This window comes from Brachyistius frenatus, unplaced genomic scaffold (assembly GCF_029030835.1).
Source record: "Brachyistius frenatus isolate BFR_SWC_R1_liver_20210118 unplaced genomic scaffold, ASM2903083v1 Contig_51, whole genome shotgun sequence".
Taxonomy (NCBI): Eukaryota; Metazoa; Chordata; class Actinopteri; family Embiotocidae; genus Brachyistius; species Brachyistius frenatus.
The window spans coordinates 1,080,800-1,101,679 of NW_027210650.1; the positions used below are offsets into that span (position 1 = coordinate 1,080,800).

Sequence of the window (20,880 nt, forward strand, 5' to 3'; positions counted from 1 at the left end):
TCTCTGAGGTTCTTCCCTAAGGTAGATATCTTTTTCTCTCTCTCTCTCTCTACTTTTTTCTCCCTGAGGATGCCTCATCCACAGGCCCAATATTAAAGTGGGGGGTGGTGGTGGTGGTGGTGGTGAGGGGGGTGGGGGGGAGTTTGAGGAGGAAGAGGCGGACGGGGTGGGGTGGTGGTGGTGGTGGTGGTGGTGGGGGGGGGGAGAGAGAGAGTGAGTTTTTTTTGGAGATGTCAGCTGGCAAGCCAATCACAGAAGATGGCCTTAGGTTACGAAAAAAAATTATTATTCGTTCCCATCTGTCAATCACACGCCACCCCCTGGTAATGTGGAAAAGAAAGGAAAGAGTGAAAAAAGGAGGGAGGGAGGGAGGGAAACGAGAGAGGGAGGTAAAAAAAAAAAAAAACACACAAAAAAAAAAAAAAGGGAGGGACGCGCGAAAGAAAAAGGTAGAGCGGAGTCGTTACTCAACTTGTTTTAATCCGCGATCGTCGGAGGGGAAGAAAAACAACAAACAAAAAAATTCCACAAAGTGTCTGGAGGTGGAGGTGATGCAGGACAACTTTTTTTTTAATCCACAGGAGACTCCTCAGTTCACACACGGCGACATGCACGTTGACACATTGATATATATCATTTTTTTTAGGTGTTGCGCCCTGACTAATTGATCCGGATATAAGTGCATACAGTGCGCACACACGTCAACACACGCATAATCTCGAACCCCACTCGCGGTGGCTCATATACAGTGAATTTTCTAAATTGTGGTCCGCCCGTCCCAACAGGGGAGGACATAAAAGGCAAACACAATAAAGCCATAAACTGCGGCGGTGGCTGGGCCAGGCATGCGAAGGGGTTATATGCTTCAGCGGCCCAAAGGCGACACATTTTACATCAATACTATTGTCATTCTGATGGGCTGTGGGGCGAGCAGCCGTGGGACAGGAGGAGGAGAGGAGGAGGGAGGGAGGGGGGGGGTGAAGGAAGAAGGAGGAGGAGAAGGAGGAGGGTGGGACACTTGCGATGGACTTAGCCTGAAGAAACGCATTCGATTCGCATACAGGAAAACTGATCAGGACGAATGCAAACAAGATACCGCGGCGGAGATCAAACGATAACCATCTCGTTAGGAGTTTTGTCTCCGTCGGTCGTCACGGAGACGACGACGACAACCAAAACGACGTGGCTGCTGCCGAGGACACTTGGAGATCTTTGGTGTAAATTTCACAGGAGATCTAGATTTGTTTCTTATAAATAGAGAAGCTGTGAAGTGTCTCGATCATTTTACCTGCTGATGCTGTCATTGGTACCACGTTGTCATACATACAGTAGTTTATTTATTCAATATATATATATTTATTTATATATATGTATATGTGCGTGTGTGTGTGCGCGACATGATATTCAAAGTCCTCTAATTGAGTGTCGATAGGCACAAAAATCATTTTTTGACATTGGTTCTTGCTGAATTTTGAACTGAACATTTTTTCAGATGTGATTTGACGACATTTATTAAAAACATCACGCACGAGTCCGAATGGATTACCTGTAGCTAATATTTCCTATGTTCTTGGTGATACAACAAAAATACTGAAAACTATTTTAATTTCAAAAACGAGAAGCTGCAACGAAACAAGAGTTTGCTTATCGGGAACGAACCGCTCCATCGTGCTCGTCAGCGTGCAAAAACTTGCGCACGTGAAGTTTGTAATATTTTTAACCCCGCGTGATGGTATGATGTCGTTATGTCGACAAGTCTGAATATTGCCGTTATCATTTGAAAAATTATACCAATCTTAAATGACACGTTGTGGCACCTAAGCAGCGTGAAACGGGCAAATAGTTTAGTGAACTCTGACTGACATAATTAGAGGGATGATGCATTTTTATTAATGCTCGTACCTGTGCCGTATTGTGTTTTAAATATCTTATATAAATCTTCCATAAAAAAAACAACTTGTTAAATACAAAGTTTGCCACGATGTCAACATAAACACCTTAACAGTCGTAAAAAGTAAATTTTGCATGTTATGGCAGCGTTTATACTTCATCCAAATATCCTCTGATGTGTGCTGCCTGGAGGAGGGGGGGAGGGGGGGTTGTGGGAGGGTGTGTGTGTGTGGGTGGGGGGGGGGGACCTCCGGGGCATGAGTGAGCTGGGTGGACTGAAGGGGGCTGTGAGGTTGCTCAGCAGGGGCTGGGAGCGCACTTTGCATTGAGGCGGCCGAGTGCCCAGTGACCACAGTCAGGAGGTCAGTAGCGGAGTGCCCCCCCACCCCCCATCCCCTCCCTCCACCTTCGCCACCTCCACCCGCCCCTTCTGTGTTTTATTCCCCTTTAACAAAGAAGATGGGGAAACGGGCAGTGACTGAGCAGCACTCGACCTACCGCCCCCGTTGGAGAGTAGAGGAAGGGGGGGGGAGGAGGGGGAGAGTTAAATATGACGATAACTGATAGATATCTCGGTGCAACTTGTATGACGTGTCCTCTGTGGTGGTGGAGTCTTCGACATGATACCAATAAAGATGACTTCTCCCAGCCTGGAGTTGGAGATGCGGTGTGTCAGCGCCGGCGCTCACAATGAGGCGGGTCTGTTTTCGATTATGAACATTGTCGTGCGTTACGGCATCGTCAGAAATGTGCCGAGCTCAGCGCTGGGATTTGGATGACACTTGCTGTGCGGGAGCGATAGACAGCGCGAGCGGGGCCAGGGTTGGATTAGGGGAATTTTGACAGCGGCCTAATTTATGAGCGCAGGCAGTGGAATCAGTCTGCGGTCCGCATCTGAACAACATTGAAACCACGTTTCCCAGGTTGAGGCCACAAGTACATCGCGAACCGTCTGGAAGAGGCAAACAAGCGATCGGGGTCAGAAACGCTGGAGGCTGATGTTGAAATGTGGTGGTGGTGGTGGTGTTTTTTTGTTTTTTTTTGTACCGATATGTGCAAAGGAAGACGTGTCTGCATCAGTAGGTGCACGGGAGGGGGAGGCGCACACAGAGGGTCCCCTACCGGGCTGGTTTCTACGGTGACCTGAGAAAGGCCGTAACCAGGTCCGGCTCTTTCTCAGGCCTAATCAGCGCATTACCACAAAGAAGGACATGTGTTCAGCTCCTCCTCCCCCCCCCCCACACACCACCACCACACCCCTCCATCCCCATCCCCTCCCCACCTCTCCTACCCTCCCCTAGTCAATCCGACCGGCATGGCTGGACACAGGCAGCCAATAAAACCAGGATTAGGAGGGTATCTACACACACTGGGCTTGTAGCAAAAAAGTTTCTGAACACGCCCAATCCCGCCCCGCTCCCTTCACAAACTCCTTTTCATCATTCTTCTCCGTCTCTCGTTGCTTCCATCTTCCACTTTAGTTCACTTGCTCCCGTGTTTATATCCTTCCTTTGCCCTCGTCCTTTCAGAGCACCTCAGCCCTGTAAGCTCTTCACACAATGGGGCATCCAGAAATTACTCATTTTGTTGGAGTAGTTCGGCAAATTCCAGATGCCTCTTATGCCCACCTCCCTCCTTATACTTTTTTTTGTTGTTGTTTTTTTGGGTGCTATTATCATAATGAAATGTGCTCCATCCCAAAGACAAAAGCTCGTGCATGTGTTGTGAGAATTTATGTGAACTCACGCTCCTTTACATATTTCTCGAGTGGATTCGCACGGCATCATGTGCAAAGATGGAAACCCCTTCCACTCCATATTTTATGACCGCGAAACAGATTTTCTTCGCTGCCTCCACATGTGAAGTAATAGCCCGATTTAATTAATGCCCGATGATAATGAGGGCCCCGGTGTGCAGCGTGTTCTTTCTGCAGGAAGTTAGTTGTGTTTACTTCGCGATGCGTCTGGAGACTTTTGGCAGTGTTATGCCACTCGGTGGGCTGAGAGGCTGCTGCCTCATTTCGGAGTCCTCGCTAATGTGTCCTGGAAGTGGAGCGGTGTTAGAGATAATATCAGCGCCTCTGTCGGGGACTTTTTTTTTTTAAGACAAGGGACAAAGAGGACAAGAACTCTTCCCTTAAATAAATCTTTTTCATTAGAGCAGCAAACACTTCATCCCTCGGCTGTGTGTGTGTGTGTGTGTGTGTGTGTGTGTGTGTGTGTGTGTGTGTGTGTGTGTGTGTGTGTGTGTGTGTGTGTGTGTGTGTGTGTGTGTGCCGCTCAGCAAGGTCCCACAGAGAAGAGCCTGAAACCCCTCAGCGGTCTTCAGCCGGACACTGAGGCGGCCTAATTAAAGGGCACTTAAGCCCCACAATGTGCTGCGGTGCAGGTTGGAGTTGGTGGGGGTCCCCCGCGCCCCCCCGCCAGAGAGGGACAGAATTCATGGCACTCGTAAAAAAAAAAAAAAAAAGGTCCGGGACAGAGGGGACAGAAGAGGGCTATGTGCCAGAGACTTTGTTCACACAAGATGAAGAGTCAACAGCCTCCCCATCCCTCACCCCTCCTTAGCCATCCCCCCTAATAACCACCTTCTTCAGAGAAGCTGCGAACACAATGCCATCCCACTCCCCTCCTCTTGCTCTCAATCACTATTGGGACAATGAGGGGACCCCCCCCCCCCCTTAACCCCCTCTCTCCACCCCACACACACACACACACACACACACACACACACACACACACACACACACACACACACACACACTACCACCTTCACCATCCCTCTGCCCCTCCCCGACCCCCAAACAGACACTTCTTTTATTGAAATTCTTTGGTGTTCTAATCCTCAGCTTCCTCCAGGGGCAATAATGGACTCCCTGCGTCAGCCTTTTCCAGCGAGGCTATCATCCAAGCCTGCCCGGGTCACAAGTCCACCCCTCCTATTGGAGATAAACCGCCCCGGCAGTGTCATTCCTGTCACAACCAGCTCACCCCACAAGGCCGTTCAAGTCCCGGCGCCATTGACCTTAAGAACATATTTGTATTAAGAGCCACAAAGCTCTCTCTATATATCCATCTAACCCCTCTGCGCAGCATCGCTCGGTTCAGTCTGATAATTAAAAGCATCACACTCATTTGCAAAGATGCCTTTCCTCTATTAACCCGTTGATTTATTGACTTTTCTGTTGATTTTATTGTTTGCAGCTTTTTAAAATGTAAAAATTCTTTTGGCTGCGCTGCCTGACAGTTCATATGTACACCATTTAAATTCAGGAACTCACACAGATACCCAGCCGTCATCACGTTTGCCTCACAGTGAGCCTGGAAAAGTGGTGGAAATATGAAATGCTGACGAATTAGTCGCAAAACTTCTGGAAACAATAATGAATACAGGTTACACGCTATATTTTTTTTTAAAGTTTTCTTGTCCATTTTAATGTATAAAATGGTATTTACATAAATGGGGTGTGCAAAATATTAGAAATTCCTCTCAGTATGCCGACGCATCGTCACAGCTTTTAACCTTAGCGCGAGAATAACTAAATTGGCACAATGACATAAATTAATAAAGTATCAAGCAATTATCGTTTACACTACAACCACCACCATTTCATTTAGTTATCCCTGTTGAAAATGAGAACTTTTAATTCATCGTACTCAAAAAAACGAAATCTTTGTCCCATTATAACCACCGTAAAAAGACAAAGTATTTGTTTGCGGCTAACGAGGCTGATCGGTGGCGACGCGTGTAAAGACCAGGTGGACCTGGATGTTATACCTCCTAATCATGACGACACCACTGTGCTCCTACGGCCGTGTATTAAAGTTACTCGACGTCCAGACTTTCAGGATGGAGGCAAACCAGTTCAGAGTGTGTTGACGGTGACATCTGCTGGTCTCCCGCAGTCACTGGCTTCTCATTCAATCCTGATGTCACGAGCCCGAAGAGGGAAATCTGTCAACACGATGCCGGTTAATAAATAATCTAAAGTGATGAATGGAGCTCAATTTGAAAGAAGAAAAAAAAAAACATTCTCGACGTGAAACAAAAGTGCATTAGTTTAATATTAGTAGGATTTCTCTCCAGGGATTGTTTTTGCTGAAGTAGTGTAAGGACTACGTATGCTTCAATAGCTCGTAGATGATTTAGGAAAAACAAAGGAGCATTCAATATTTGAAATGAAACATAAAATAGAAGCAAAAAAATGCACTTTAGATTTCTATCCTGGTCTTTTTCTTCTTAGGAATTTCAATGGTCGCCACCAAATACAAGCATGTTAGGTACAGCAATAAAGCCTGAAGTTAGATACAGATTTATGAATTGTTTGTTGTGCATACTTGTCTCGCAGCTAAAGGCAGCTACTGAAATATGAAATACATCTCGCCATTAAAAGCTCTTGTTACTGGCGTGAGTCCTAGTAACGGGATCACATTACGTCTGAAAGGCTCGTCTACAACACCTGTAGGGCAACAGCTAAAGTGTAGAGAAATGTAGATCACAGAGGAACATATCTAAACATCTGTTCAATTTGTGGTTTGTGAAGAAGTGCATGCAGCCGCAGGATTTCCAAGCTTTGATTTTATCATCTTCCAAGCAAAGATCCGATATCCACTCCCGCTTGGTTTACGGTTTTTTTTTTTTTTTTTTTTTTTTTCAGATGTGCGCCGTAAAATAAAACGTTAAAACAAACTAATAATTTCAAACATGTTGGCTTTTTAAAAAATGTTATTTTATTTTTTATTATCGTATGTAATTGACACTCAAATTCTGATTTAATAGCTCAAGTTTAAGACATTTCATGATTTTGAATGAAATATTATTTAGAAGTCACTTTAGACTTTATTAATCCCACAGTGAGGAAAATGTGGTAGGTTTATTTATGTTCTGTCTATTAATGTCAAATGTGTACAGATGAGGACTTGTTGATGTCATTATCCCCCCCCCCCCCACCGCCCCCCTCAGGTGTATTTTATCAGTGTCATGTATTTGTCCATTGTTGCGGGTGCCAGAAATGATCTCACGGCTCTGTCATCCATAGTTCGCAGTTGGAGCAGAGCTCTAGGTTTACAGAGCTAACACGGTTAGACCGCGAGCGTATGACATTGTCCGCCGTCAGCCGGCCGAACCCGTTTGATGCCACTCATCGCCGGGGCGCCCCTTTGAAACATCGGGTGTCGCGTAACATCGGTATTCAAGGCGAACACTGTTGACCCCTCGAGCCTCGGGCTACTGTGGGCCTAAATTAGTATTTGGGCTTATCTTGGGATCTCGAACATGACACTGTTGATCTTTTGATTTTTTTTAATTTTTTTTTTTGGGGGGGGGGGGGGGGGGAGCTTCGGCCACGTCAGTCATCTTTATCGCCTCCAGCGAAGGTCTCCTCTCACCTCGGCTACGTGAGGCGTCGAGGGCCTCCCTTTGTATGCAGGCGTGAAGCGCTGCATCTGTTTTAATTAAAGAAAAGAGACCAGCTCTAACTAAAGTGAAAAGGACGTCTGGAGAACTATGATACACACTTGGCCTTATCTGTTGTACCGTTATGTTGTCGGGTGAATGTGGGAGCTACTTTAATTTTAGCTTGGCTCGTGGCTTTAGCGATAGCTACGATTGGTACGTGAAGGGTTGGTCGAGTCGCAACGTTTCTGTCCAGCATGAAATATTTGAGCAGTTATTGGCATTGAAGTTCACATCGAAATTCATGGTCTCCAAAAGATGAATCCTATTGACTTGGATGGTCTACTTCTGCTCTGGTGGCATCATAACGTTGACGTTTGTTTGACGTGTGTCTTGGATGGATGTTTTTGCGGATTTGCTACAAACATTCATGCTCCCCTGAGGATGAACTGTAACAAACGTTTTCAATGTAGCACCATTATCAGCTGCATATTTGTATTTTTCCAATATTTGTTTGATACCAAATGTTACCACAAGCTGTGCTCTACTCAATGTTTATTGGTTATTAGATATAATTAGCATCATATTAGCATATATGCTAATATTATAATAACATAATAGCTTAATAAGTTGGTGATGCAGGTAATTATGATATCTGCTGAAGAGAAGCATTGAGAGCATGCTGGTGTTTACCATTTAACTCAAAAGCACTGCTGTGGGGATGTTTTGGACTATAGTAGTAAAAACATAGAAGATGGAGTCATTTAGCCAACAAATGAATTTATACAAGAGATTAATGATCACGTCTGCAGTTCCACATGCTTCTTCCTCACTACGTCTGTGCACATACCAAATTTGCGTAACAGAACGCTTGCTTGTGATTATATCATACGGCTTTGCCTACGAAAGAAATCATCATCTGAGATCTTTTTTTATCTTATTACAGACACCAAGATTATTATCAGACAAATTCTGTCATTTAAAAGATGAAAAATAATCACAGCGTACAGTAAATAAATTAAATACGTTACGATATTACCACGACATTATTTTTTTCAAAAGCTGGTTAATTTCAATAAATAACTTTTGTTATGAAGCAAATGCACTTTTAAAAATTAAAACTACATATTTTTATTTTTTATTTTTTTATATAACCCTGTTTAATTACATTATTTATATGTCCTGCTTTATAAATGTTTTAATTTGTACCGTTATTAAATTGTGACCCCCCCCCCCCCCGAAGTGCCAATCGTGCTCGTTTCCGTTAGCCCCTCCTCCGCTCTGACGTCGGGGGGGGGGCGTCGCCCACGTTCTTTCAACGCACGAAGCCGTGGTAGGCCGGCGTCGAGCCACGTGACACGAAGCGACCAATCGCGGGGGCACGCGAAGAGCAGAAAAACTCGGGCGAAAGCGTGCGGCCGTGAAACCGAATAGCGATGACGCGACACCGTGGACTCTGCCGTGTTGTCACCAGCTGTTGGCGAGAAGACGAAGGAAAAAGTGGACGTGCGTCGGCGGACTGCGTGTCCGCGAGCGCGACCGTTGCGCTTTACAACCACGTCTGGAGTTGAAAGATGGTTCCGGATGACTGATGGAAGCGCCGGAGTCCCGCCAGTCTCCCAGTGATAGTATCAGTTACATAACTGGAGGCATCGATAACACAACAACAACAACAACAACAACAACAACCGTGATAACGGACTCTAGTGCCCAGACAGGTCGGAGTTGAAGCCGTTTTTCTCCGCAGTGAGTGTAATGATTTATTTTCTCCGTTATAACAGACCTGTATTAGCCTGCTCTGAACTCCAGCTGTGTTAGGTAGTCCACTTCAAGCTCCTTTGTTATTGATAATTTAGCTTTCAGTCAGATTTTTTTTTTTTTTTTGGGGGGGGGGGGTCTGATAACTTAGGAAACAGCCCGCTGGAAGGACCAGGCTCTTGCCACACTGTTTACTCAATCAGTGGCTGTTGACCAGGCAGATAGTGGGCTTGCTCAGCAGTTTTTCTTCAAGCCAAATGTTACTTCTTAAAATGAGCCTCAGTTTAGCCCCGATGTGTACCACGGCAGATAGAAAATGCTGGGTTCTGATTGGCTGCCAGGTGTCCCTTAAAATCATCATATTGTTTTAGCTTTTTATATTTGTGCAATTTGTGCCGAGTAAAACAGTAGCTCCTTTGGATATGCTTCGCCAGGTAGGACTGGGCCACATGGTTCAAATTTTGGTTTAAAAGTTTTGTGGAAGAAATATAATGTTCACATACCTCTGGAGGTATGTGAACATGAGTTGTTGCAACAGCAGCTAGCAGCGGTCTTTAAAAGAAAAACACAGATAACACGATAGTTGATGTAAGATAATACCGAATTCTTTGCCCAGTCCTACGTAGAAGTGATTGTCTGTGTTATACAACGTAAGTTTGGGGCAAGCTCAGTGTTTTTTCATGTATAGTGAAGCTCATTAACATACGTCTGTAGAAAAGACGACCCACGTGATCTTTTACAGATGCAGTTTGCAAAAATAACAACAACAACAACAAAAAACGAGGCGTAAACTTCTCTGCGTTTACGTTTCAGGAGTTTGGTTTCGCACCGAGATCACTGAGCGCTCGAACTTCTAAACCAGCCGGCGGAGCGGCTCGGAAGTTGTCACGGCGCCGCCGCCATGAACGTGGGCACGGCGCACAGCGAGGTGAACCCCAACACCCGAGTGATGAACAGCCGGGGGATGTGGCTGTCGTACATCCTGGGCATCGGCCTCCTGCACGTCATCCTGCTCAGCATCCCCTTCGCCAGCGTGCCCGTGGTCTGGACCCTCACCAACCTCATTCACAATCTGGTCAGTGGAACCTGCTGCTTCATGTCCAGAGTTGAAGTATTCCTCAGTCCTGCATCATAAACGGAAGAGCGTCCGTCCAGCTCGTTCGTTGATTTCGAGCCTGAACTTGACGTGTGATCGGGTCGAGTCCCGACGGTTCACGTCGTGAATTACGAACTCTAAATATTCAAAGTATTTGCAAAAGTGAAATATGCAAGAAAGTTTGACTACGCAGCACGTTAAAATGAGGCTGCAGTGGTGGAGGACGTCTTCTTGTGTTTAACTGCCCGTTGCTTCGACACCTCTACTCTCGTTCCTGGATGTGCTCATAATTTGCATATAGAGCACGGAGGCGAGATCTGATCACAGGCGTGGCATTATGTTGCTTATATGTTACAACAGCGCTCCTCTTGTCGACTCTCGACTGTGTATTTTGTTTACTGCAGTGCATGTACCTCCTGCTTCACACGGTGAAGGGGACCCCCTTCGAGACCCCCGATCAGGGCAAAGCTCGCCTCCTGACGCACTGGGAGCAGATGGACTACGGCGTGCAGTTCACCGCTTCACGCAAGTTCCTCACCATCACACCCATTGTCCTGTAAGTGGCCCTCTAAAAAGCGACGCTCCGCCTTCAGCCGCGTATATGAACTCAAGTAACTCATGGAAGCTCGTAGTAAAATACAGGACTTCATATTTGTGCCTTTTAGTTCGGACTGAACTTTTCATTATGAAATGTACTTCTCTTGTGTTGTCCTCACAGAGAGTACGGATTGATTAGCATCCCCCTGCTGCTCCCTTATTAGCCCAGCCCAACAAATTGTTCTGGGCCTCAGTGTTCAGCAGGAGCACCCCTCGCTGTTTCCTCGGCCTTTTCTGTGCTTATTAACCGCCGGAGTTCGGTTCACGGAGAAAGCTCTCCGGGTCCCTCGGGGTGGATTTGCCAGCTCGGCCCGAACATTGTAGTGAAAGCAGTTCTGCAGGTGCACGCGTTGTTTTCACACTAATTTCAAAAGGACATGTTTTTATGCAAAGCGCCGACAGCAGGAAGAATCAAGCGGTCAGTGTTTGGGCTCCAGATGGGGGAACTACACATCTGCAAAAGTACTCGAAGAGCCTTTTTTTTCTTTTTCTTTTTTTTAAACATGCCCTTACTTGCTCAGCAGAGAACAGGATGTGCAGTTCCTCATTCTCAGCTCACCAAAAAAAAAAAATCCCTTGTGGTGTGTGGAGTCCCACCCAAAAGTGCTGTTTATATCAAAGCAGGGTAGTTTCTAATTGACTCCACTGTTCCACCGTGATAACCCACATCTCTTCATGTAGCCAGCGCACCGTCAGCCTTTATATAGGAAGTCCTGTGAACTTATTTTAGATGCATTTGAATGTTGATCACGTGTCACTCTGGCCGTCTGCCGAGGGAGTCGCTGTGATAGAAATGTAAATTGGCTTTGCAGCACATCACAGTTCATCTGATAACGATGACGTCGTTTCACACGTTCGAGTGTCGGCACAGTTTTTCGAGTTGGAAAAACATGTTGTGATTATCTGAAGAAAACTAAGTGAAAGGTTTTTGCATTTTTTTTGTCCTTCTACTAAAGCGTTTGTTGTGCTTGTAAACAAAACGACTTTCAATGGTGACAGATGTGAAATTTAATGAGCAATTCGCTTTCCACCTCTGTAATCCTTACTTCTCTTATTCATCTCTCCCCCTCAATTCAGGTATATATTAACCAGCTTCTACACCAAATACGACCGGGTCCATTTTGTGGTGAACACCGTCTCCCTGCTCACCGTGCTCATCCCCAAGCTGCCGCAGCTGCACGGCGTGAGGATCTTCGGGATTAACAAGTACTGACGAGGCAGAAGAGGACACCTCCTTCCCTGAAGTCCCCGCGGACTGCTGAGAGCACGCAGAGTATCAGGCCTCTTGATTTTTTTAAATTTTTTGGAGGGGGGAGGGTCCCCACGAGGGTCCGGAGCCCTTTTGGCGGCGGGCTCTGCGGAGCGGCGCGGCGCTCTGAACGAAGCCTACCGAGGATAACCGCCACGGTACCGCACCACCGCAGAGAGACACGCACGAAACACTAAAGAGAGAGCACAAAGGGGAACGTGTTCTGTCGTGATTACTCATCGCCTGGCTTCTTTCGAGTCGCAGGTTTGCCAGGAACACTTAGAAAGCGTTTATTTTTTTTTAAAGTTGGATTATCGTGTCCGTAGAAGTGAGAGTTTTGTGGATGTGACGCGTTCTCGGAGGGAAGTCGACACTGTAAAACCTTATTGGCACACCGAGGCAGCAATCAAGAGTTATTTTGTGTGTAATGATACACTGCTGTATTTATTCAGCTCCACTCTCACGTGTAGCTTTCCTCTTTTCTTCGAGGTTTCTGGGCCTTCGGAGGACAGCAGCAATACTATTAATGAAACGGTGAGAGACCTGGGAGCTGCTGCAGAGGCGAGACACCAGAAACCACAAGGGGTTTATTTTTAGCCCCTCGCTGCTCCGCTCAGGGCCAGAGATTGGGAAGTTAAGCAACTCTTATTTTTGTCTGACCGTTTCCATATTTGGACACCTCTCGTCCCAGTTTGAGTCTGTCTGCAGAACCGTCTGGCCAATGAACAGAATGTATGAACAAAGAGCACTCGAGTCCAACCAAAAGTCCTGCAGTACTTCTGTCCCGGCACTAACTATGAGGACAGATACTTGCGACTACTCAGGACCCATTAGCATGAGCTGGTCACCTGTAGGTAGATCACATATGGACTTACCAGTTTAATAGGTACGCTTGTGAAATCAAATACGTTAGCCACGCAGTTAGTCTTGAAATGCTAATAATTTCTTTTATCGTGTTCACCTACATTCACACAAAAGAAGGAAGCAGAATATTAGAAAATTCCTCCCAATAATGTAACGAAGAAAACATTCACCCACGATATAGAAAGAAAATAACATTATTTTAAGCAGCATTGTTTGCATTATTTATGCCAGCTGGGGCCACCTGACATTTCTTTAAACAGAACTGATTTATTACCTAATTTAGCTTTCAAATGTTTCGAGCCACCCGAAGTTCAGTTTTCATTTGACTTTGTGTTGGTTTGCTCCAACTCTTTAAAACACATCAGTCCCTTTAGTTATTCCAGCTACACTTTCTTTTTCTGCTTTTAGCTGACTTTGGTGCTGAGCAGGTAGTACATAATATAATATAATATAATATAATATAATATAATATAATAAAATAACATAGCTGCCTACCGGTGCTGCAAACAAGACTAATGAGAACAGTTTGTGGACTGGAAAACCAAAACAATTAGCTGAAAGATACGAAAAACTCCATATAGCTGAGAGGAACTTCAACATGGGATTATGATCTTATCATTAAGAACAACCTCCACTCACATTCAACAGTCATTTGATCCCTTGGGAATGTGAAAAATATTGATCAGTGCAGCTTTAAGGTTCGATATTTTTACCAAAACGAAGCGAGAGATGTTGGTCTGCTCATCCACGACTAAACGAAGATCCAATCTCAGATCTATCAAGAACATAAAGGGCTTCTTCGTTATTACAGTGAGAACATTGTAAAAGTATCAATAATAAGGTCACAATTCATTGGAAAAAAAAAAAGACAGCGACCAATTAGTCTTTTAAAGTTTAACATATTTCCAGTCTAACGCATGCGTAGGATTTTTTTATTTGTATTTTTTTAATAGCTCTCGGCGATGGAAGTCTGACGTGTCGGTGAAAAATGTCGCTAAGACACACCTCGTCTTGAATAGCGAACATCCGTGAGTAATAATATGAAATAGGAGGGTGTGACTCACCGGCTGAACGGTGGTTTGATTCAACCCAGTGTGTTGTGTTTTTTTTTATTTTTTTTATGGTTGACTTGAAACCACAATTTACTTTCGTAATGATTAGTCAAAACTACTATAAAGAAATAAGAAAGAACTACAGCATAACTGCAGAAGGATGTTTTTGACATTATGCTGCAATAAGAGGCAGACGAGTTTTCCTTCCTTCTCGCTCTATCATATGAATTACCGCTGAATTCCACTTTAATAATGTATTGAATTGGCAAAATTGAAAACAAATCCTGAAATGTAAAATATGATCTGCAGCAGCAGCTTTCGTTTTTTGTTTTTTTTCATCGTGACATATTTCAAATGATCATTTCCATAAAGGGCTTCATTCAAAGACACGCTAACGATTTTCAGAGCACCATGCAACCGTACGTTTTTTCTTCATGTTTTTTCTTTTCTTTTCTTCGTCTTGGACCGTTTAAGAAAAGTTGAACTGAATGTCGACTAAATGTGAAGAAGCGTTGCTCATCGAGTGTACCTGTTTCGTTTTCTTTTTGTTTTTTTTGAAGGACATGTCTAAGCCATCTTCTGAGAGCGCTCGGCCACCAAATACAGTATTTTTGTGAGTTTGTCGGTGTTCGATTGAACCGGACGAGACGGCGGCGACGTGAAGAACACGTGAACTCTTTTTTTTTTTTTTTTACATTGTTGGATATTTGGTACGACGTGATGTAAAATTCTGCTTTAATTAACTGCTGTCTGCACATTTCAGGATGGTAAAGAAGGTCGAGCATTAAATCCTGAAAATAGATTTGAGGTGTGGGGATGAGTCGCCGTATTTAGGACACCGTTCACGGCGTGAGGACGTGTTTGGACCTGGAAGAGATTTCAGTTCAGAGGTTTTGATTACTTTTACTTTACGTCTCGCAGTAGTCTGCTCGTATAGAGGCAAAGTTTTAGTACTTCGAGTACTGTGCCGTTTGCACAACAGTGATAATGAAGCGATGTACAATAAAAAGTAGAAGAGTCCTCTTTCAACGCTTGTCCGGTGATTTTTCTCCACGACAGCAGTCAGAGATGCTTCATGGACATTGAATTGTTTGTTCTTTGCAGACGTGTCGGTTCATACGTCACAAAAATAACATATTATCTCATACAAATACACACAACTGGTCTCCCACTGTTTCAGGGAATTTTTAAAGCTCTTTTGGGAATTTCTGTTGGGGGCCAATTTTGTTTGCACGTTTAACGTTTCGGCTCGTTTTTGTTTGTTTTGTTTTACAGAAATGTGTCTGAATTGGAGCTTTTTAGTCGGTGAGTTTGACATACGACTCAAACCACCGCTGTCAAACCTCCCTGACGGCAAACCGCTGCTTCAGTTCAACAATTTAATCCTCGGGTCTTTATTTCAACATCGTAAGCTGATCCAGGTGCCGTACAGCGCTCGCGCTGTCAGACAACACCGGAGGCTTTTTAAACATTGATTAAGTGAAAGCATAAGAGGGACTTCAACGAGGGGTCTCACAGGGTGGATTCTTCGTTGAGCAACCTCTTAATTTAAAAAAAAGACGATCAATATTCAATCTAAGAAAGTAAATTAATAGGAATAAGTTAACCGATATATTGTGTTATTAAATGTCTTTCTGTCTGTTGTCGACGTCCCAGTTCTACATCACACACTGACAGTATGTTCACGAGTGTTTGCTGCTTTTATGCAGTGTTTTTATGTTATACATACTATAATATGAATCTTGTTCATCCAGCGGTGTTGACTAATTCATCCCTTTCATCACTATTATATGTTTTCCATTAAGGCCATCCATTTCAATATTCATGCCTCGCATAAAAAGAAAGAAGAAAGAAATCTGCAGCACGCCGGGTGTCGATGTTGTTGTCGTTTATTTCACTTTGAGGCAGAGGATTCGAAACAGATTGAATGTGGACGATAACTTCTACAGACACGAGAGGTGTATTATCACTGAAGTCTGACATTTCCTTTGTTTACAATGCGATGCAACAAATTGGACCCATATTTGATCAGATTCAGTAAATGAATAGATTTTGAGTCTGATTATAGCCTTCCCTTTTGAGGATGCTCAGCCTTTCAACATTTAATTCTTCTTTTTAAGTGATGCGAGCTTCTACAGACCAACGCCTGGGGCTCTTCTCCATGTGAACGTGTGATGGAGACTCGTGGTCCAATTAGTTTCACCACGTCCTGCGCTGTGTGATTAAAATTGGAGGCACATGCTGCGCGGTGATGTGTTTGTAATACAGATGTACCGTTCGTTGCTTTCGGTGAAAGTTAACGGTGTGAGTGTTTTGGAGTTAGTTACATTAGAGCTGTTAATAAGAATTATGTTTAAACACCTGGGGGGAAAAAAATAATAAAAAAATACGACATTCCTCCAGCAGAGGGCAGCAGATTTCCGTCACTGACCTTAATCCGAAGCGACATTCAGCCCCTATAAATAGAAACGCCGCCGGGGAGAGATTATTGGTCTTTTTTTTTCTCCGGTCTTTTGGTCCAGAGGTTTTTCCCCTCTCCTCTCTGCTCATTTACCCAAACATGCACATGCTGATTTAATAACTCGTGGAAATGTGACGATTTCTCCTCCTTTGCTTTCCTTACATTTTTCTGTGACGGTAAAACACGTGACCTATAGAAGTAGAAAATTTGCCGAGTCACGTGACTGTGTGAAACGTGAAATCCGAAAAAAAAAAAAAAAAAAAAGTCTCGCAACAGGCAGGAAATGCTCTTTCCTCTGAGACTAATAATATCGAGTGTGTTTCGTGCAGGAATGTGCAGTACAAGTGTTGGCGTTGTATATTCATCTCTGCAAGATGCAGGAGCAAAAGATTAAAAAAAAAACATCTTTTTTAAAAAAAATTTTTTTGTTTGTGACTTTAACATTTGCTGCACGGTCTGACACGAACACGGTACTCTGCAGAACCTCGGCGTCCACACTCATTTCTAGCCTTTTTGTCCGGTGCCGGCGACCCACAAGCATGTAATTCCAGCTGATAAATGATATCTCGTCAAAACGCGCACAGAGAGGCTCGTATATTAATAATCCGTTTGACCTTGCGCTGCAGCGACACGGTGTGTTTTCTGCTAAATGCTGCATGTCACATACTGGACACCTCCAGCAGGGTTTGCTTTTAACATTGCAGCTGCATTATTCACAGTTTGCATTGGCGGCCGAGCCTCTGACGCAATTTCTGTGTGGGTCAATGTTAATGTGTCATTTGTACCTCGCTGACTGATTGGTTCCTCCTGTCTCAACCCCATTACCTACAGCATGCATCAATGTCTTCCATTAACTGACTATACTTTGTTCAAACAACTCAAAATCAGATTTAAAAAAAAAAAAAAAAATTTATGATGAGTTAGATTTGATGGAATTGATGACTTTGACAGTCAAAACTAAACACGGAGAAGCAGCGTTCATCTTTCATGCTTCACACGTCTGGAACAAACTCAGTAAACTGCAGGTCTCTGACTTCTATTAAATCAAGGCTGAAGCCTTTTCTGTTTTCTACAGCCTTTCATATTAAACCCAATAATAACTCACTTCTTACACTAAGATGGAATTTTTACGCTTGTATTTTTTGGGGGGGTTTATTTTCTATTTAACTTTTCTCTTAAATCTTTTTTCTTACTTTTTAATTTGGTCTTCTATGTTTTAAAGTAAAGCACTTGTAATTAACTTATTGAGATGTGCTTTACATATGAACTGGCCTTTTCCTTCCATTTTTGTAGTTGTACTTTTACTTATGATTTGAGTACTTCTTCCACCGCTGGTCCCACAGCCGTCATCACAGTTGTGTGTATCACAGTACTGAGAGCAGGGAGAATCTAAAGTACTCATTATTTTAGTCCTGATGCCTGTTTTATTTCTTCTGCTGCAGAAACTAAAGAAGAAGAAAAAAAAAAACGGTTGGAAAAAAAAAAAAATCAATAACACAAGAGCCTTAATTCTGATTGCATATCCAACTGTCTTTTATCGCGACTCGACAACAAAGTCACATGGCCGCCGCACGACCAACAGCATTCCTTCAGTATGGATGGCCCCCCCCCCCCCGCCCACCCCCCTGCCCCAAAAGCAACGCAGCACCCCCCCCATGAAGCCCTTAGCAACCGAGGGAGCACGTGGCAGTGCCATCTACTCAAATGGAGCATTTGAAATATGCATGCTCCATGTTGTGTGGGCTTGGTTTTCTGTGTGGATGTGACAGTGTTGGGGGGGGGGGGGGGGTGATGAAACATAAGACATCCTGAATTCATTTCTTCCACCTGCCCTGCTGTGACACCAACAGGAGTTCGGCCAGATGTGTCGATCAAAAGTGTCACCGGCTACACGGAGGAGGGGAAGAGGGGACGTGTTGCCACCGTGTTGAAGCGGTGAGCTATAAATAGAATCAAACAAGAATTGGATCAATTAATTATGAGCTCTGGGTCCCCCCGCAGGGTCTTTGAACTAACCGAGGAAGCCGAGAGCAGGACCGGCGACAGGAGAGAGTCCCCTTGAAGCTGCTGCGATGCCAGTGAAACGCACCGTGGGGCTTCCAGAGCGCGTCTCCGCACTTTCTTAAGGTCAGTCTGCAGCTCGACGACCGTTCTGTCACACGGAGTCAAATCAGGCGCTGCGTAAATATGGTAAAAAGTTGAAATAGCTGTGGTGTGAAGCAGAACAGTACATTACTGTATGTTGATTATGTGTTTGTCCCTGGCAGCGTGGTATGAATTTATATATTATATATATATATATATATATATATATATATATATATATATATATATATATACGTCAGGCTTCTCTCGGCACAACCCCAAAACCTAAATAGGGATATGAAATCAACATTTCTTTTTCTGTGGCTGAAGTCATCACTGCGTGGAACGTTGTCCATTTTTTTCAATGCACAAAACAAAATCAAAGCTTTTATTCTACTTGCAAAGAAATTGTTCATTAGTTTGTGGAGTTTTCAGAAAAGCAAGTAGGTTTTATTTCAGAAATGAAAAAGGGATAAAGGATTCTTCAATTTAAACAACAACAACAACAACAAAAAAAACTCATACCGGTAGATAGAAGCGGCAACAAACGGAGACGTCACCCGTTGGTTTGTGGACGGCCGTTATGAAGCCTCAAGATCGGATTTTGTCCGTTGACATCTTTGCTAGTTCGAAGTGGTTGGGAGCAGGAAGTGACCATATTTGGACGAGCTGGGGGGAGGAGCAACGGTGGATCCGCCGGTACTACATCCCGCCCACCGGTAGCCGTAACCTGTCTGCACCACAGGCCTGTCAATCAAACAGACACGCTCCCATTAACGATGGGATTATTTTCAGATGGACCGCCGGAAAACTAATAAGAAGTAACTTTAACACCGAGATAACTCACGGCTTCCCATTTTATGAGAGAAGTTGAATGGGAGTCTATGGAGCACAAACTCATGTGGGCCAAAGGTTCAACATCTGGAAGTTATGAATTTAAAATCACAGGAAAACCTTTCAGCCCAGTGGATCAAATAAAGATGTCATTGTTTAAAGACTTTCAAAAATCTGTTTAAAATATTGTGGTTGTCTTCGTTACAATAAATATGGCTCTTTAAATTAGACACAGTCTTGATGTTTTATATTTATTATTTATGAAGAAGGTTTTTTGTTTAGCCCTTTCCTGAGTCCAGGCCATGTTAAGTGAGTAATTCCTGTATTTTACAATGGATTTATAGTTATATACAGTACCGATAAATGTGATATAAATGCCAATAAATATATGTGCATGATAATTAATTGTAGGGCTTATTGTGCTTCGACCGGTACATTAGTAAAAGAAAAAGTATTAAACTGCATTATAAAGCTCTTATGAAGTCTTGGTGGATCCTGCAGAAACTCTGGAGGATGTACATAACTCGATTTCTGTATGTTCCGTATGAACATCATATCCTGAATGTGATGAAACACAGGATAAGCCTCACAAACGGGACGCTCGTATCCATGGCAACGCACTCAGCGATGTCACCGACTCTCGGCTGCTGGAGGTAATTTGTCCTCGAGTGTCTCAGTAGGGAAAGAAATGAGAACGACACGAGTACAAAACTGTTCCGGCGCGGACAGAAAAAAAACAAAAAAACACTTTAGTGCTTTTAAAGAGGAGACGGTCCAACGAGTGACACCTTCCAATGATCCATAGCTGCTGAGAAGCAGGCGCCTGCCCGGGGGTGGGGGGGGGCAACTCATAAAGCCTCGCCCAGATCTATCACGGGAAGGTATGAATATTCATAAACTGTTCTTGTTGTACATTATTAACACGCTCCCCCCCTCCCCACCACCCCACCAAATAATAAGATTTACGATTCCTCCGTGACACCCAGAGTTTCAAAGCGGCGGTGTGAAATTTGCCGGTCACTATGGTAGTGCCGTTATAAATTGAGAAGACGCTCCAGAAATGCTGTCATAAATAAAACACACGCTGGCTTTAGAGACAGGCCTAATTAGCTTTCACTTCGCCGCAATTTAGCACTGCACGGCTGGGTATTAAGCCATGACTAAATCTGAACATTCTTAATTAATTACCTAGGGCTTACTGAGCATCTTGAGCTGGCTTTGTTATTTCTTTTTATACTTTTATTTTTGCCTCTTCAAGGACGGTCGGCCCTGTTGTTTTTCTGTGGGTGTGCTAGCTTCTGCGGGGGTCTCATTATCTCATTTTGCGTGAGTGCAGAGAGTAAAGAGAGAGGCAGGAGGAATACAATGAACTGAAAAGAAGATGCTGAGAGGAACAAGGGGGAGGGGGGCTCGAGCCAAGACCCGGAGGCGGAGACGTTTATAGCCGTCTTCTTCACATGTAAAGTGCATTCCTTTGGGTTTAGCAAAGATGAAGTGTGATGGCAACGGGAAACAACATAATTCTGCCTCCATGATGCAATCATTATTTCCTGAAGCCGCAATTTAGAGAAACGAAATATTCAGTCAGTCCACTGAAGTA

At 44.0% G+C, this 20,880-nt stretch overlaps 3 protein-coding genes across 4 annotated transcripts in view; all 3 read left to right on the forward strand.

Moving 5' to 3' along the window:
* myo1d (myosin 1D) overlaps positions 1 to 20,880 on the forward strand; it is a 200,672-nt gene that overhangs the window by 143,973 nt on the left and 35,819 nt on the right. The gene's annotated exons all lie outside the window — the stretch shown is intronic.
* ormdl3 (ORMDL sphingolipid biosynthesis regulator 3) lies at positions 8,685 to 12,034 on the forward strand. Of its 2 annotated transcripts, none has more exons than XM_069704588.1 (4): positions 8,685 to 9,034; positions 9,859 to 10,117; positions 10,543 to 10,694; positions 11,813 to 12,034. In XM_069704588.1, the coding sequence occupies exons 2-4, from the start codon at positions 9,944 to 9,946 to the stop codon at positions 11,946 to 11,948; spliced, it is 462 nt and encodes a 153-aa protein (XP_069560689.1). In that variant the 5' UTR covers positions 8,685 to 9,034; positions 9,859 to 9,943; the 3' UTR covers positions 11,949 to 12,034. The 2 variants fall into 2 exon arrangements, with proteins under 2 accessions (XP_069560689.1, XP_069560688.1); XM_069704587.1 differs by having other exon boundaries at positions 8,685 to 9,030; positions 9,856 to 10,117.
* Positions 18,402 to 20,880, forward strand: part of LOC138624407 (thyroid hormone receptor alpha-B) — a 152,339-nt gene continuing 149,860 nt past the window's right edge. Inside the window, exon 1 of the mRNA XM_069704599.1 lies at positions 18,402 to 18,488. The gene's annotated coding sequence lies outside the window, so the exon portion shown is untranslated. The remainder of the gene's footprint in view (positions 18,489 to 20,880) is intronic.

What these genes read in the sequence shown, in the direction of transcription:
- ormdl3 (XM_069704588.1), top strand. Translation starts at nt 9,944, where the DNA reads ATGAACGTGGGCACGGCGCACAGCGAGGTGAACCCCAACACCCGAGTG. An exon ending in CCAACCTCATTCACAATCTG is followed by an intron (nt 10,118 to 10,542) that starts GTCAGTGGAACC and finishes TGTTTACTGCAG; the next exon opens with TGCATGTACCTCCTGCTTCA. An exon ending in ACCATCACACCCATTGTCCT is followed by an intron (nt 10,695 to 11,812) that starts GTAAGTGGCCCT and finishes CCCTCAATTCAG; the next exon opens with GTATATATTAACCAGCTTCT.